This window comes from Trametes versicolor (genome assembly GCF_000271585.1).
Source record: "Trametes versicolor FP-101664 SS1 unplaced genomic scaffold TRAVEscaffold_3, whole genome shotgun sequence".
Lineage (NCBI taxonomy): Eukaryota > Fungi > Basidiomycota > Agaricomycetes > Polyporales > Polyporaceae > Trametes > Trametes versicolor.
The window spans coordinates 390,504-402,301 of NW_007360323.1; the positions used below are offsets into that span (position 1 = coordinate 390,504).

At 57.0% G+C, this 11,798-nt stretch overlaps 7 protein-coding genes across 7 annotated transcripts; 3 read left to right on the plus strand and 4 right to left on the minus strand.

Annotated features, from left to right (window-relative positions):
• Positions 1–990: 990 nt before the first annotated feature.
• TRAVEDRAFT_69658 (ribonucleotide reductase small subunit) lies at positions 991–2,756 on the minus strand. Its single transcript, XM_008037109.1, has 6 exons — positions 2,639–2,756; positions 2,415–2,586; positions 2,288–2,352; positions 1,581–2,232; positions 1,272–1,527; positions 991–1,215 (listed from the first exon to the last, which is right to left on the minus strand). The coding sequence occupies exons 1-6, from the start codon at positions 2,702–2,704 to the stop codon at positions 1,194–1,196; spliced, it is 1,233 nt and encodes a 410-aa protein (XP_008035300.1). The 5' UTR covers positions 2,705–2,756; the 3' UTR covers positions 991–1,193.
• A 389-nt stretch (positions 2,757–3,145) lies between these two features.
• On the plus strand, positions 3,146–4,716 carry TRAVEDRAFT_63110 (uncharacterized protein; the record flags this gene model as incomplete). Its single annotated transcript, XM_008037110.1, has 5 exons — positions 3,146–3,422; positions 3,477–3,541; positions 3,600–4,251; positions 4,306–4,576; positions 4,633–4,716. The coding sequence occupies 5 exons, from the start codon at positions 3,146–3,148 to the stop codon at positions 4,652–4,654; spliced, it is 1,287 nt and encodes a 428-aa protein (XP_008035301.1). The 3' UTR covers positions 4,655–4,716.
• A 91-nt stretch (positions 4,717–4,807) lies between these two features.
• TRAVEDRAFT_69660 (developmentally regulated GTP binding protein 1) lies at positions 4,808–6,607 on the minus strand. Its single transcript, XM_008037111.1, has 12 exons — positions 6,578–6,607; positions 6,505–6,522; positions 6,451–6,457; positions 6,217–6,395; positions 6,039–6,162; positions 5,941–5,988; positions 5,880–5,888; positions 5,523–5,826; positions 5,437–5,458; positions 5,114–5,382; positions 4,977–5,056; positions 4,808–4,920 (listed from the first exon to the last, which is right to left on the minus strand). Exons 1-12 carry the CDS (start codon positions 6,599–6,601, stop codon positions 4,898–4,900), a joined length of 1,107 nt encoding a protein of 368 aa, XP_008035302.1. The 5' UTR covers positions 6,602–6,607; the 3' UTR covers positions 4,808–4,897.
• Positions 6,608–6,984: 377 nt separating this feature from the next.
• On the plus strand, positions 6,985–9,048 carry TRAVEDRAFT_34790 (uncharacterized protein; the record flags this gene model as incomplete). The annotated part of the gene is made up of 8 exons (XM_008036703.1): positions 6,985–7,032; positions 7,083–7,138; positions 7,195–7,402; positions 7,458–7,554; positions 7,606–7,698; positions 7,749–8,005; positions 8,055–8,081; positions 8,134–9,048. 8 exons carry the CDS (start codon positions 6,985–6,987, stop codon positions 9,046–9,048), a joined length of 1,701 nt encoding a protein of 566 aa, XP_008034894.1.
• Positions 9,049–9,342: 294 nt separating this feature from the next.
• Positions 9,343–10,278, minus strand: TRAVEDRAFT_116298 (LexA/Signal peptidase; the record flags this gene model as incomplete). Its single annotated transcript, XM_008037112.1, has 5 exons — positions 9,343–9,567; positions 9,623–9,733; positions 9,786–9,843; positions 9,905–10,011; positions 10,099–10,278. 5 exons carry the CDS (start codon positions 10,276–10,278, stop codon positions 9,343–9,345), a joined length of 681 nt encoding a protein of 226 aa, XP_008035303.1.
• Positions 10,279–10,575: 297 nt separating this feature from the next.
• Positions 10,576–11,228, plus strand: TRAVEDRAFT_44082 (GCN5-related N-acetyltransferase; the record flags this gene model as incomplete). Its single annotated transcript, XM_008036792.1, has 3 exons — positions 10,576–10,841; positions 10,909–11,030; positions 11,092–11,228. 3 exons carry the CDS (start codon positions 10,576–10,578, stop codon positions 11,226–11,228), a joined length of 525 nt encoding a protein of 174 aa, XP_008034983.1.
• TRAVEDRAFT_26918 (uncharacterized protein) lies at positions 11,206–11,763 on the minus strand. The gene is made up of 3 exons (XM_008036577.1): positions 11,649–11,763; positions 11,495–11,586; positions 11,206–11,440 (listed from the first exon to the last, which is right to left on the minus strand). The coding sequence occupies exons 1-3, from the start codon at positions 11,699–11,701 to the stop codon at positions 11,301–11,303; spliced, it is 285 nt and encodes a 94-aa protein (XP_008034768.1). The 5' UTR covers positions 11,702–11,763; the 3' UTR covers positions 11,206–11,300.
• Between the last annotated feature and the right edge of the window lie 35 nt (positions 11,764–11,798).

Genomic DNA, 11,798 nt, shown 5'->3' on the forward strand with positions numbered 1-11,798 from the left:
CCACCAGCTTTATCGGCTGGACGGCCGGCTCGTTGCCATGGGCGTCATCGATATACTACCGAATTGCGTGTCGAGCGTGTACTTCATGTATGAGAAGGAGTGGGAGAAGCTCTCCTTGGGAAGGGTGAGTGCTCCGTCGGGATCTGACGCCTCCATTGTACCTGCCGATGGCTGATCGAGACGGCCAGCTGAGTGTGTTGCGGGAGGCCGCCCTCGCGAAGGAGATGCGCGAGGCGGGTATTCTGGGCATGAAGTACCTGTACATGGGTCAGTTTGAGCCTCCTTCGTACACCCAAGAACGACTGACGGAGATTTTGATAGGATTCTACATTCACTCGTGTCCGAAGATGCGATACAAGGGCGACTACTCGCCATCATACTTGCTCGACCCGGAAGATTATACGTGGGCTCCCCTTGATACGTGCCGCCCCCTCCTGGACAAGTACCACTACGCGTGCTTCACACATCCCGAACGATCATTAGACGCGCCCGCGACGTCTCCCGGTACGCTCCCGCGTGGCTTATTGGTTGTCACTTGTGCTCACTCATCCATTTTGGCAGACCCAACGCCTGAAATACCTCTGGAGGTGCTCCAGAACGCGCAGCACGTCGTTCAGACCGAGTGCGGACAGGTCGTAGCCCCGATGGTAGTAAGTCCATACGTCTATGCACTATGAACTGGGGAGTGGCACTCACCGGTGTACTACTTATAGGACTCAGTAGAGTGGCGGCGGCAACGCACACGAGATACACTCCTGGGCACGCTTGACGCATTTGGAGAGAAGCTGACCGAAGAGGTCCTCTTCGACCTAACCTCCTTATGAATTTGTTTTGGTTCGTCCTTGTGCGCGTCGTTGTCTTCTCATGTAGTTCGATGGCCTGTGTACCATTGTCAGATGTTTTCTGAGGCAACTATCAAACTAATTCCGCTCACATTAGAACTGCAATTTCACGCCCCTCCGCGATTTTATAACAGCAGTCTAGACAGGAGACGTTGAAGGTATTGATGTCATTTGATAGTGATAACAGCCTAGTGTAGTACAGAAAGATGGTACAGTGCGTGGAGAGCTAATGCGACAAATCTAAGATGAGGTAGGATACTTATACGAGTGAGCGGGGTCATAGTCATGCGAACCGATGCAGAGAATAAGGTAAGAGACGTCCTCCGAGAGCGAAGCGATACACCCGAGAGCTTAGAAGTCCTCGTCGACGGAGCTGCAGTATGATGTCAGAACACCATGAAACCGGAGCAGGTTAGGATTGAAACCCACAAGTTCTTGCTCGTGTTGACCTCTGAGGTCGTGCTCTGTGCGGAGGTGCTGACACCCGCCTTCGAGTAGTCCGACACACGCTTCTCGAAGAAGTTCGTCTTGCCCTGGAGTGAGATCATGTCCATGAAGTCGAAGGGGTTCGTGACGTTGTAGAACTTCTCGCCGCCCAGCGCGACCAGGAGACGGTCCGCAACGAACTCGATGTACTGACGCATGAGCGTCGCGTTCATGCCAATGAGCGCACAAGGGAGAGCATCTGCGAAGGCAAGGTTAGCGGCCTAGCACATGATGCAAGAGCATGGCACTTACCAGTGAGGAACTCCTGCTCGATCTCGACCGCCTCCTTGATGATTGCGAGAACGATGTCGGGGTGGGGACGCCTCTTCAGGTGGCTGAAGAGCAGGCACGCAAAGTCTGTGTGCATCCCCTCGTCGCGGGAAATCAATTCGTTCGAGAACGTGAGGCCAGGCATCAAGCCACGCTTCTTGAGCCAGAAGATGGAGGCGAACGAGCCAGAGAAGAAGATACCCTCGACAGCGGCGAAGGCAATGAGACGCTCCGAGAACGCAGACTCCTTGTCGGAGATCCAGCGCAGAGCCCAGTCGGCCTTCTTCTTGATGCAAGGAATGGTATCGATAGCGTCGAACAGGCGTTCGCGCTCCTGGGGGTCCTTGATGTAGGTGTCGATGAGGAGCGAGTAGGTCTCGGAGTGGATGTTCTCCATCATGATCTGGAATCCGTAGAAGCAGCGAGCCTCAGCAGCCTGGACCTCGTTGGAGAACCGCTCGACGAGGTTCTCGTTGACGATGCCGTCCGAGGCGGCGAAGAACGCGAGAACGTGGGAGACGAAGTGACGCTCATCATTGGTGAGACGGTTGTTCCAGTCGTGCATGTCCTTGGACAAGTCCATCTCCTCCGCGGTCCAGAAGGACGCCTCAGCCTTCTTGTACATTTGCCAGATCTACGAGCCATGTACTTGTTAGGACAAGCTCATGTGGTCGCATGGGCCCGCGTACCTCGTGATATTGGATGGGGAAGAGAACAAACCGGCGCTTAGACTCGATGAGCAGAGGCTCCATGTCTACGCGACGAAGACTAATTAGCACGCGTCGCGACACGTTATTACGCGTTGAAATGGCTTACGTTCAGGCAGGTCAACCTCGCCAACCCAACGGCGCTCCCTCGAAGAGGAGGCTATGGGCTGCTCATCGTCGGACTCCGGAGACTCGGAGCGGCGCGCGTCGTCGATGATGTTGAGCTTCTTCGCGCTCTTAGTAGGTGTAGTCAAGGCCATCTCCTTCAAGGCCGCAGCCGCCTGGCATATAATGTGAGCAGTGAACAGGTAGTATGTGGCGCGTGGGTTGTACCTTCTTAGACGGCGTCGGGGCGGGAGAGGGGAGGCGGGGAGGGACGGCAACAGCAGCAACAGACATGACGACGATGTCAAAGGTGTGTAGGACGTTGTGTAGAGCAGCAGAGGACTCGAGGACGTCGTGGTGAAGCTGGCGGGCTGGTGGACTGAATGGCCTTATATATTGGAGGACGCATGGATTTTCAACAGCGGACGCCTACGCGTTGTTTGTCCGTGTTGACGCGTCAACACGTCGCGTGCTGGTATAAAACCCTCAGACTGCCCGCGCCCGTGGGAAAATGCCCCACCTCGCCTTAGCCCAGCCAGCGGATGACAAAGCCGAACAAAGCCGAGACGCCCTGGCGGAAACGGCACGGCGCCTATTACGGCACGCGACAGCACGCGACGCGTGACATAACGCGATTCATGTGCGGAGCCGGCGGGCGCCTACTTTCTTTAGCAGCCACCGCTGAGTGCGGCAGAAATTCTATCCTTCCCCCCCTTTCCGCTGTGAATGCATCCCATGTCATCCTCATCGTACGACCGCACAAGCGCACCCTCAACGTCAGCGGCAGTCCAAGCCAAGCCTGTGCGATACAGCGGCCCCTCGTCGTCGCCAAACGGCGGCGCACATCTACCAAGCGTCTCGCCCTCTTCGCCAAGAAGTCCCATTGCAAAGCACCGGCTCTCCAAGAGTGGGTCCCACCCCAAGCTTGGGGCCGTAGAACAGTGTGCTGCAACACCTCAAAACGAGGAAAACCCACATGAGAGATTTGTAGGGGAGGTGGACTTGCCTGAGTGTACGTCCTTGCTGTCATCCGCATCTGAGCCCCGAGATTTATGGTTGCATGTAGACCAAGAGCCATTACTTACAGAGACTACTCGTCGCTTCGTTCTCTTCCCAATACAGTACGACGAGGTGCGTTGAAAAGACCGTACGCGCATGCTCCTCTTATTCGCTGAACTGTCACCCTTAGATATGGCAAATGTACAAGACCGCTCAAGCATCCTTCTGGACGGTCGAGGAGATAAACCTCTCCTATGACCTTATGGACTGGAGCGACAAGCTGAATGACAACGAACGGCACTTCATCTCTTACGTCCTCGCCTTCTTCGCCGCCTCAGACGGTATCGTCAACGAAAACCTCGTCGAGCGGTTCTCCAACGAGGTGCAAGCCGCCGAGGCTCGTTGCTTCTACGGCTTTCAAATCATGATGGAGAACGTACACTCCGAAACGTATTCGCTGCTCATCGACACCTACATCCGCGACCCCGCGGCCCGCGCCTTCCTCTTCGACGCTATCGATACCATTCCGTGCATCAAGAAGAAGGCGGACTGGGCGCTGCGCTGGATTGCAGACGAGCGCTCCGCGTTCACCGAGCGACTCGTCGCGTTCGCCGCGGTCGAGGGCATCTTCTTCTCCGGGTCGTTCGCCGCTATCTTTTGGCTGAAGAAGCGCGGCCTCATGCCGGGGCTCACGTTCTCGAACGAGCTCATCAGCCGCGACGAGGGCATGCACACGGACTTTGCCTGCTTGCTGTTTCACCACCTCCGCCGCCGGGCGCACCCCAACCGGGTGCTGAAGATTATTATCGAGGCGGTTGATATCGAGAAGGAGTTCCTCACAGGTGCGCCCCCTGTCTATGCGCACCCGCCTTTCACTCACCGCCCCTATCTCGCAGAGGCACTACCAGTATCCCTTATCGGCATGAACGCCGACCTCATGTGCCAGTACATCGAGTTCGTCGCAGACCGGCTGCTCGTCGCGCTCGGCAGCGAGAAACACTACCGCGCGACGAACCCGTTCGACTTCATGGACATGATTTCGCTCACTGGCAAGACGAACTTCTTCGAGAAGCGCGTGTCCGAGTACTCCATGGCCGGTTTCCAGCGCGGCGGCGCGCAGGACGGGCCTGGTCAGCCGCCCGCGGAGGGGCCTGCCAGCCGTCTCTTGTGAGTGGTCAGCCGTGCTTGATGCGGCGTCCGGAGGCTGACACGTTTTGTCGCAGCACCATGGACGAAGATTTTTGAGACTAATGATCGCATGTATGCTATATCTTATTCCTACTCCTAGTCATAAGACCACACTACCCCCACTCTTGTATTTTTCTTCGTTACCTATAGCCATGTTATAGTCGCACCGTACACTTTAATGTTAATTCATCCCTCTGCCTTGACATATCGGGGGAGTGCAGTGATAGAAATTGGTAATGAAGACACATAAGGCTACAACAGGTACAAAGCATGGTAACACAGACTGCGAAAGCTGGTCGACTACTTTTTGGAGATGTGGACAACTGTGGGGTACGTCTATCAGTACGGCTGCGTTTGACGGGGACACGAGACGGCGTACCATCCTCGTCCTCGAGCACATGGTCGAGGCCGACCTTCTGCCCTCGCGAGTGCTTCGCGCTTGCTCCCCAAACAATCGCACTACAACAACAGTCAGCCGCCTGTATTATACCGGGATTTGTGAGTAGCAGTACGCACTACTTCATCTGCTTCGCGATCTCCTTATGAATCGCGTTACAGAAGTCTTCGACCGTGCACTTGCCACGCCGCAGCACGACAGGCTGACTGTAGTCCGGCGCGAGCCCACGAGGCTTCGTGTATGCCCGCACGAGATTGAGCGTTTGCCACATGACGTCGATGAGCTCGTCGATGTTCCACCACTCGCGGGACGACACGGGCACGCTCATCGGGATGCGGTACAGCAGGTCGAGCTCCTCAATCGAGATCGCGTCGATCTTGTTCAGTACCTGCGCCCGCAGTTAGTCCCTGCGCAGCGTGTGCCCGGGCGGAACGGCACTCACGTATATTGCCGGAATGTACACCCTACGGACTTTAGGTCAGCCTCGGCCGGCGGCGCGCACACACACGGAGCCGAGGTGAAACGCACCTGTTCCCCTCGATCACGTCGACCAAATCATCCGCCGTCGCGCCGGCCTGGCGGATGGCGATGTCGCAATTGTTGAGGCGGTACTCGCTGAGAACGGCCTTGATCTCATCGTGATCGATATTCGTGAGCGGGACAGTGTTCGTGATAGAGATGCCGCCCTTGTCCTTCTTGCGCACGTTGATGGCGGGAGGTTTCTTGTTTAGACGGATCCCGAAGCCTTCGAGTTCAGCCTCGATGAGCGCCTTGTCGCCCAGCGGCTTCAGGACGTCGAGCACGATGAAGATGAGGTTGCATGTCCGGGCGACTGAGGGAATGATTGATACGTGCAAGCAGCTAATCTTGGCATGAGGAACATACCCGCGATGACTGGAAATATCATCAGTGAACAGGCAAACATGATACTGATGAACGGACGTACCTTGCCGACCTCGACCACGTCCATCGTTTGCACCCTCAATGATACCGGCTGGAAAGAGATGAGACCGTGAGCCCAGGGCAGTATAGCTATGAACGTACGCAGATCCAGAATTTGTATAGGCGCGCCGTGCACTTTTACTGTTCCGGGGACGGTAGTAAGTGTTGTGAAATCGATCTCGGACGCCTCCGAATGGGTGCCGGTGAGTTTGGACATCAGCGTCGACTGCGAAATGCACTGGTGAGGATATCGGCCGTCGCAAACCAGAGATGGACGTACCTTGCCCACTGAAGGGAACCCGACGAATCCCACTGTTGCTATACCTGTTCGCGCTACATCGAAGCCCACGCCTGCACCTCCTCCACCTCCGCCCGTAGGCCCGAGCAGCTCGCGGCGGAGCTTGGCGAGTTTAGCCTTGAGCTGACCCAAATGGTAGCTCGTGGCCTTATTCTTCTGCGCTGTGATGCGGGACGGTGTTTAGAGACGCGCGCGCAAATGTTTTGGGGGACATACTCCTGGCCTGCGATACTGAGCACGGCGTCTTCAAGGACGATGGGGGGAACTTACCATCTCATCTTCGACCTCCTTCACTCGGAAGAGCGGTCAGCACAATGAAATGCGGGGGCGGGGGGAGCGGTACCTTTATTTTCTGTACGGTGGTCATTGTGGCTGCGGTGAGAGAAGTGATGACGGGCGTCTGTTTGGCCGGGCAACAAGCAGACAGTGCGACGACCGCGTCTGTTGTGTCCCAGGTGTTTGCCTTCTCCCTCGTTGCGACGTCCGTCCCCTCCTGTCCTTCCTCCTCCCATCTCGCCGCCCTGTCTTGATCTCGCCCACCGCCTCTTCCCGCCCACGCCCGCGCCCACGACCTCTTATCCAGCCTCGTCCGCCTTTGGTTCCCTAGGTCCGCCTCCGGTCGTTATCCAAACCGCCGCTCACTCTCCCTGCGACTTGGCTGGCACGGGCGTTGCTTCTCACATCGAGGCCGCCTCCACGTCGCAATCCACTCTTTTACACCACCATCCCTACGCGAATCTGTGAGCCCTCATGTGCAAGACAGCAGATTGGAAGCGTGAGGTCGTCCCCGACCACAAGGTCAGTGCCACAGCCGTCAATTAGCAACACCGTCTCATTGTCCTGCTCAGTTCGACTTCGTCGACACGCGAGAATTCAGAGACAACAGCTGTGGTGGACGCCTGAAGTGAGCTCACTGCTATGCATGTCACCGTATGCCTACAGAGCTGACTGCGCATCTAGGTACCTTTGGCTCTATGTCGGCGTCCTCATCTCCTTCCTCGTCTATGTCTCCGACATATTCACGGCAGTGACCATGCTCACAACAACATCCTGGTCCAACGCGATCTTCAACAGTTGTCCCGCCGACCAATCTAACGGATGTGTCTACATCCCCTTCGACGTCGGCCGTTGGCTCTTCTTCGGCTGCGTCGTCTTCTCTTTCCTCCTGGTATGTTTCACTTTAGCGCCCGCTTTCCTCGCAACAAGATCTCACTTTCCGGTAGCTTGCGTACGAGGCATACAAAGCCAAGAAGATCATTCAGAGCCGCGACATTTCGTACGCATTCACCAATGTCATGGCCAACAAATACTACTCACTCCGTAAGGCCGCACAATGCCCGTAAAGCTACACCTGCTGATCGCTGTTCGCAGGGTCTTACGACCACTTTTGCTTCTTTAACCACATCGCCGCTTCAACGAAGCGAATGGACGACTTCGCGTTCTTCGTCTTCTTCACGTTCAAAAGTACGTCGATACAAGCCTCTCCGAACTCACCGTCCTGACCAGAATACCAGGTTGGAAGCGCTTGCTCTTCGCCGACGGTCCGCGTCAGTCTATCAACGCGTTGACCTTGTACGCGTTCTACCTCTCCAAGGAGGATGACGGTCCGTTCTGGCAGGTCAGCAAGTACTTCGACGGCGACTACATCACCTCTGCCCTCACGGTGTCGACGGCCTTCACCGTCTTCGTCTTTGCCCTCTCCCTGCTCATGCTCATCATCGCCGGTATCTGCTACATTCCCCTACTTTGCCACATTCAAGGTAACCTCAAGGTAAAGCCAATTTATATTTGCATGAATTATGCGTGCTCACTATCTGCAGGAATACTGCTGCCACAAAGTCGACAAGGTCCGTGTATATATGCGTGCATGCTTGATGCGCGATATTAACTCCCTTCCAGCGTATCACGGAGATTATCAAGCGCAGGAACAAGCAGCGTCTTGCCAAGGCTGCCGCCCTCGCGAAGAAGGAAGCCGCTGGCGACTACTCGCATCTCAAGAACAAGAAGGGCGAGCTCATTGCCAAGCCTCTTCCCCAGCCTACCCTCCCGAACGTCTCCATCGACGACGACCGCGACGACGTCGCCTCCGTCCGCACTCGTGGTCCTCCGGCTAGTACGATCGGAGGACAGAGCGATTTCTACTATGCGGACTACAAGGCACCCGTCGACTATGGCGTGGAGTACCCCCCACTCGACTATCCCCCTATGCCTGCGTATGCTCAGCAGTCAGGCTACCACCAGTACAACGGCTCGGTCGGCACGCTGCCCGACTCCCCGCAGATGCCATACGACGACGATCACGCAAGCCAGGTCCACCTCTCGTCCGCCGCGGCGCCGTTCGGCCAGACGGACGACCACTCGTCGATGCAGCACAGCGCGTATGGCGGCTACGAGTCGTACGACCGCCGCTCACCGAGCGCTGCACCCGACTACCGTTCCCAGAGTACTGCGCCCGACTACCGCTCCCAGAGCACTGCTCCAGATTACCGCTCGGGCGCGGGGAGCGTCGCTCCCGACTATCGCTCTGGCAGCGTAGCGCCGGACTACAGATCGGGGAGCGTCGCCCCGGATTACAGGTCGCAGAGTACCGCACCCGACTATAGGTCGGCGAGCACCGCGCCGTACGGGCAGCAACAGCAGCAGTACCAGGGCCAGGAGTACCCGAACCCGTACTCGCCTGGCCCGCACCAGATGTTCCAGCCCACACAGCATGGAGGGTACCACCCGCAGCAGCAACAGCAGCAGGATCGGCAGAGTGGAGGCAGCGACGGCTATGACACCTACAGTGCCGGACACGTTCAACATGCTATGTAGTCGTACCACCCATCCAACTCATGTCCGTTCCCTTGAAGTCCGCACCGCTGTTGTCGCATGATCAAGGCTCTTGGCCGTGGATGTGGTCCCCTCGTCGTCGCTATCGTTGTCTGTTCGTTCGTACTCCCGCTCGTCCGTCCGTCCCACCGAGCGAACACTTCTCTTGACTGTATCCCATCTGTCGTCCTGACACACCTTCTCTTCTATTTTATTGCCAATCCAGCACGTTGTACCTCTATAATTTCCTTTCTATTGGACTGTAGCTAAGACATACGTGCCTCTCTATGCCTCGCGCTATGTTCCATGCTCGACCGTCGCTGGTGGTTCTATGGGAGGAGGTGCAACGGTGACTCGCGAGCTCCGCCACTGTGTACGCTCGAGTTCGGCTTTGCCTCGTCGCCAGTCGGGGCTGCCTATGGGGGCGTCGTGTCGCCGTACGAGGGGCGCTCCCAGAGGACCGAAGCGCTTCCATGGCCAGAGGATGTACGCAAGACGAGACTCGACCAATCCTAGCGGAACCTGCGGGTTAGATGTTAGCACTGCACTCATCGCCGGGGAGAGGCGGGAGACGTACGGGCCCGAAGTGGTTGCTGTCTTCCGTGTGGAAGGGCTCGTCGCCTTCCACCCATGCATGTCCTGGGGGCACACGCACCTCCGCGTCAGGATATGGTGGAAGTGTCCTGACCTGCGAAAGTTCCATGTCTTCGCACATAGTAATGGGTAATTTGGGGACTTACGATATCACCCTCCAGCGCAACTATGCGCTTCACGATGCGCTTCGAGTCTGACGGAGACCTGCGTAGCGGAAAGGCCGAGCATCAGCACCGGCGCCCACCCAAGGAACAGGTCTACGCACTGTAGCGCGACGATGTCGCCGCGGTTGAAGTTTTGTGCGAACCGTATCGAGAAGCAGTCGAACAGCGCGATGTCCTTCGACGTAGAGTCGTCCGGGTTAAGCGCAGGCTAGCTAGCATGGCGTCCGTCAGTGCATACTCTCCTTCCTCTTTCCCCTTCTCCTCCATCGCCACGGCCGGGAAAAGCGAGACGCACCTGCATACTGCGGCCTACTATAACCTTCACGTTCACCCCATACTCAGTCACGAAGATGGCGAGCGGGAGCCAGACCAGCGCGGAGACCGTCCACCGGAACGGGCTCCCGCGCGCGAAGACGGTGGGCGAGACCTGACGAATAGACGTGAGGCGCGCGCGTACGCCGCGGAGAGCTTGCATCTATGTGTTCACCGAACAGTCGTTTGCTGAGAGGCCTATGCGATGAGGAGGAGGTACGAGTGCAAGCTGCGCCGATCGTGGAGGCCACGCTATGCGCGGCGCGGGTAGCGCGGTCCGGGGACGCGTCGCGCCGTCGGCGGGCGGGTGAAGCTCTTGGCACTTGCATGAGGCTCTCGATCCCTGCGCCAGTGGCAATAGCTGTCATATTACTTGATAGTAGATACGAGCACTGACTCATTCTGAGCACACTATATAGTGCGCGATTAGAAGCTCCATTGATATCCAATCTTGCACACGATGGAGCTCAATATCCGCAACGCAACTGAAGATGACCTCCCCGCCGTCATCGACATCTACAACGACCAGATCCTGCACGGGACTGCGACATTCCATACAGAGCCCCAAACGCTCGAAGAACGCGTGAAATGGCTTGAAAGCGTGCGTGCCGAGAACTACCCATGCAGCGTAGCGGAAGTCGTGGACGACGCGTCTGCGACGGGAGGCACGCGCACTGTGGGCTGGTGCAACCTGGGGCACTATAACATGCGGCCCGCGTATGACGGGTGAGTGCTGAATGCATGGGTGGGAGTGGCAGGTCCTATGAGAGGTACTCAACGCGTGAGTCTCAAGGTCTGCGGAGCTGTCCCTCTACGTTCACAAGGACTTCCGAGGAAAGGGCATCGGAGAGAAGCTCCTGCAGCGCATGTTTGAGGAGGCACGGTCGCAGGGAGGCCGGTTCCATGTCATCATCGGTGAGTCCTGAGCTCCTACCGGCCCACACAGCACGTCCACTGACACAGATGGGGGCGACAGCGGGCGTGACCGCGGAGAACGCGCGAACGGTGAACTTCTGGCAGAAGCAAGGTTTCGAGCTGTGCGGGACGCTCCGCGAGGTGGGGTACAAGTTCGGGCGATGGCTGGACGTGTCGTATTTCCAGATTTTTATATGAACCAAGGCGTAGAAGTGGCGTGGAAGTTATAGCAGATATACAATATAAGGGGAGTGGACGGCGGAAAGCATGCTACCGATCCTTTTTGGTTTCGCCTTGCTGCTTCTCGCGCGCACGCATGCGCGATTCGTCCCGCATTGCCTCGAAGATGTAGAGGACCAACACTACGTTGGCAGCCACGATGGCGGTTATTGCGGCGTAAATGGTGTTACCTGCTCGGGTATGAGGGCGCACTGTCAGCCGCTAGTCCGGTAGTGTGGACGTACCATTCCACAGATAGTCCCTTGATAGGAAGTAGGATGATATTGGGACGAGACCCAAGGAAAGCGCGAAGAGTATGAGCTTGCCGAGAACACTCCTAGCATACGCAAAAACGGTCAGAGCTGAAGGATATGTAAGTGCATGAAGGGTAAGGCAGACCCGGATTCTTCAGTTTGCGCAACAAGCTTTCCTACTGCGGCCTGTTCACTCATTTTCAGCCCGTTTATCGTTCAGAGGGGATGTTTCTCGTTGGATGAATCGTGGTCTTGAGGAGCAACAACAGGCCAAGGGAGTGGGTGGCGGTGGTCG

What these genes read in the sequence shown, in the direction of transcription:
- TRAVEDRAFT_69658 (XM_008037109.1), bottom strand. Translation starts at nt 2,704, where the DNA reads ATGTCTGTTGCTGCTGTTGCCGTCCCTCCCCGCCTCCCCTCTCCCGCC. An exon ending in CCCCGACGCCGTCTAAGAAG is followed by an intron (nt 2,587 to 2,638) that starts GTACAACCCACG and finishes ATTATATGCCAG; the next exon opens with GCGGCTGCGGCCTTGAAGGA. An exon ending in GTCAACACGAGCAAGAACTT is followed by an intron (nt 1,216 to 1,271) that starts GTGGGTTTCAAT and finishes ATCATACTGCAG; the next exon opens with CTCCGTCGACGAGGACTTCT.
- TRAVEDRAFT_26918 (XM_008036577.1), bottom strand. Translation starts at nt 11,701, where the DNA reads ATGAGTGAACAGGCCGCAGTAGGAAAGCTTGTTGCGCAAACTGAAGAA. An exon ending in GCGCAAACTGAAGAATCCGG is followed by an intron (nt 11,587 to 11,648) that starts GTCTGCCTTACC and finishes TGCGTATGCTAG; the next exon opens with GAGTGTTCTCGGCAAGCTCA. An exon ending in AAGGGACTATCTGTGGAATG is followed by an intron (nt 11,441 to 11,494) that starts GTACGTCCACAC and finishes ATACCCGAGCAG; the next exon opens with GTAACACCATTTACGCCGCA.
- TRAVEDRAFT_69660 (XM_008037111.1), bottom strand. Translation starts at nt 6,601, where the DNA reads ATGACCACCGTACAGAAAATAAAG. An exon ending in TATACAAATTCTGGATCTGC is followed by an intron (nt 5,989 to 6,038) that starts GTACGTTCATAG and finishes ATCTCTTTCCAG; the next exon opens with CCGGTATCATTGAGGGTGCA. An exon ending in TGTGCTCGAGGACGAGGATG is followed by an intron (nt 4,921 to 4,976) that starts GTACGCCGTCTC and finishes CGTACCCCACAG; the next exon opens with TTGTCCACATCTCCAAAAAG.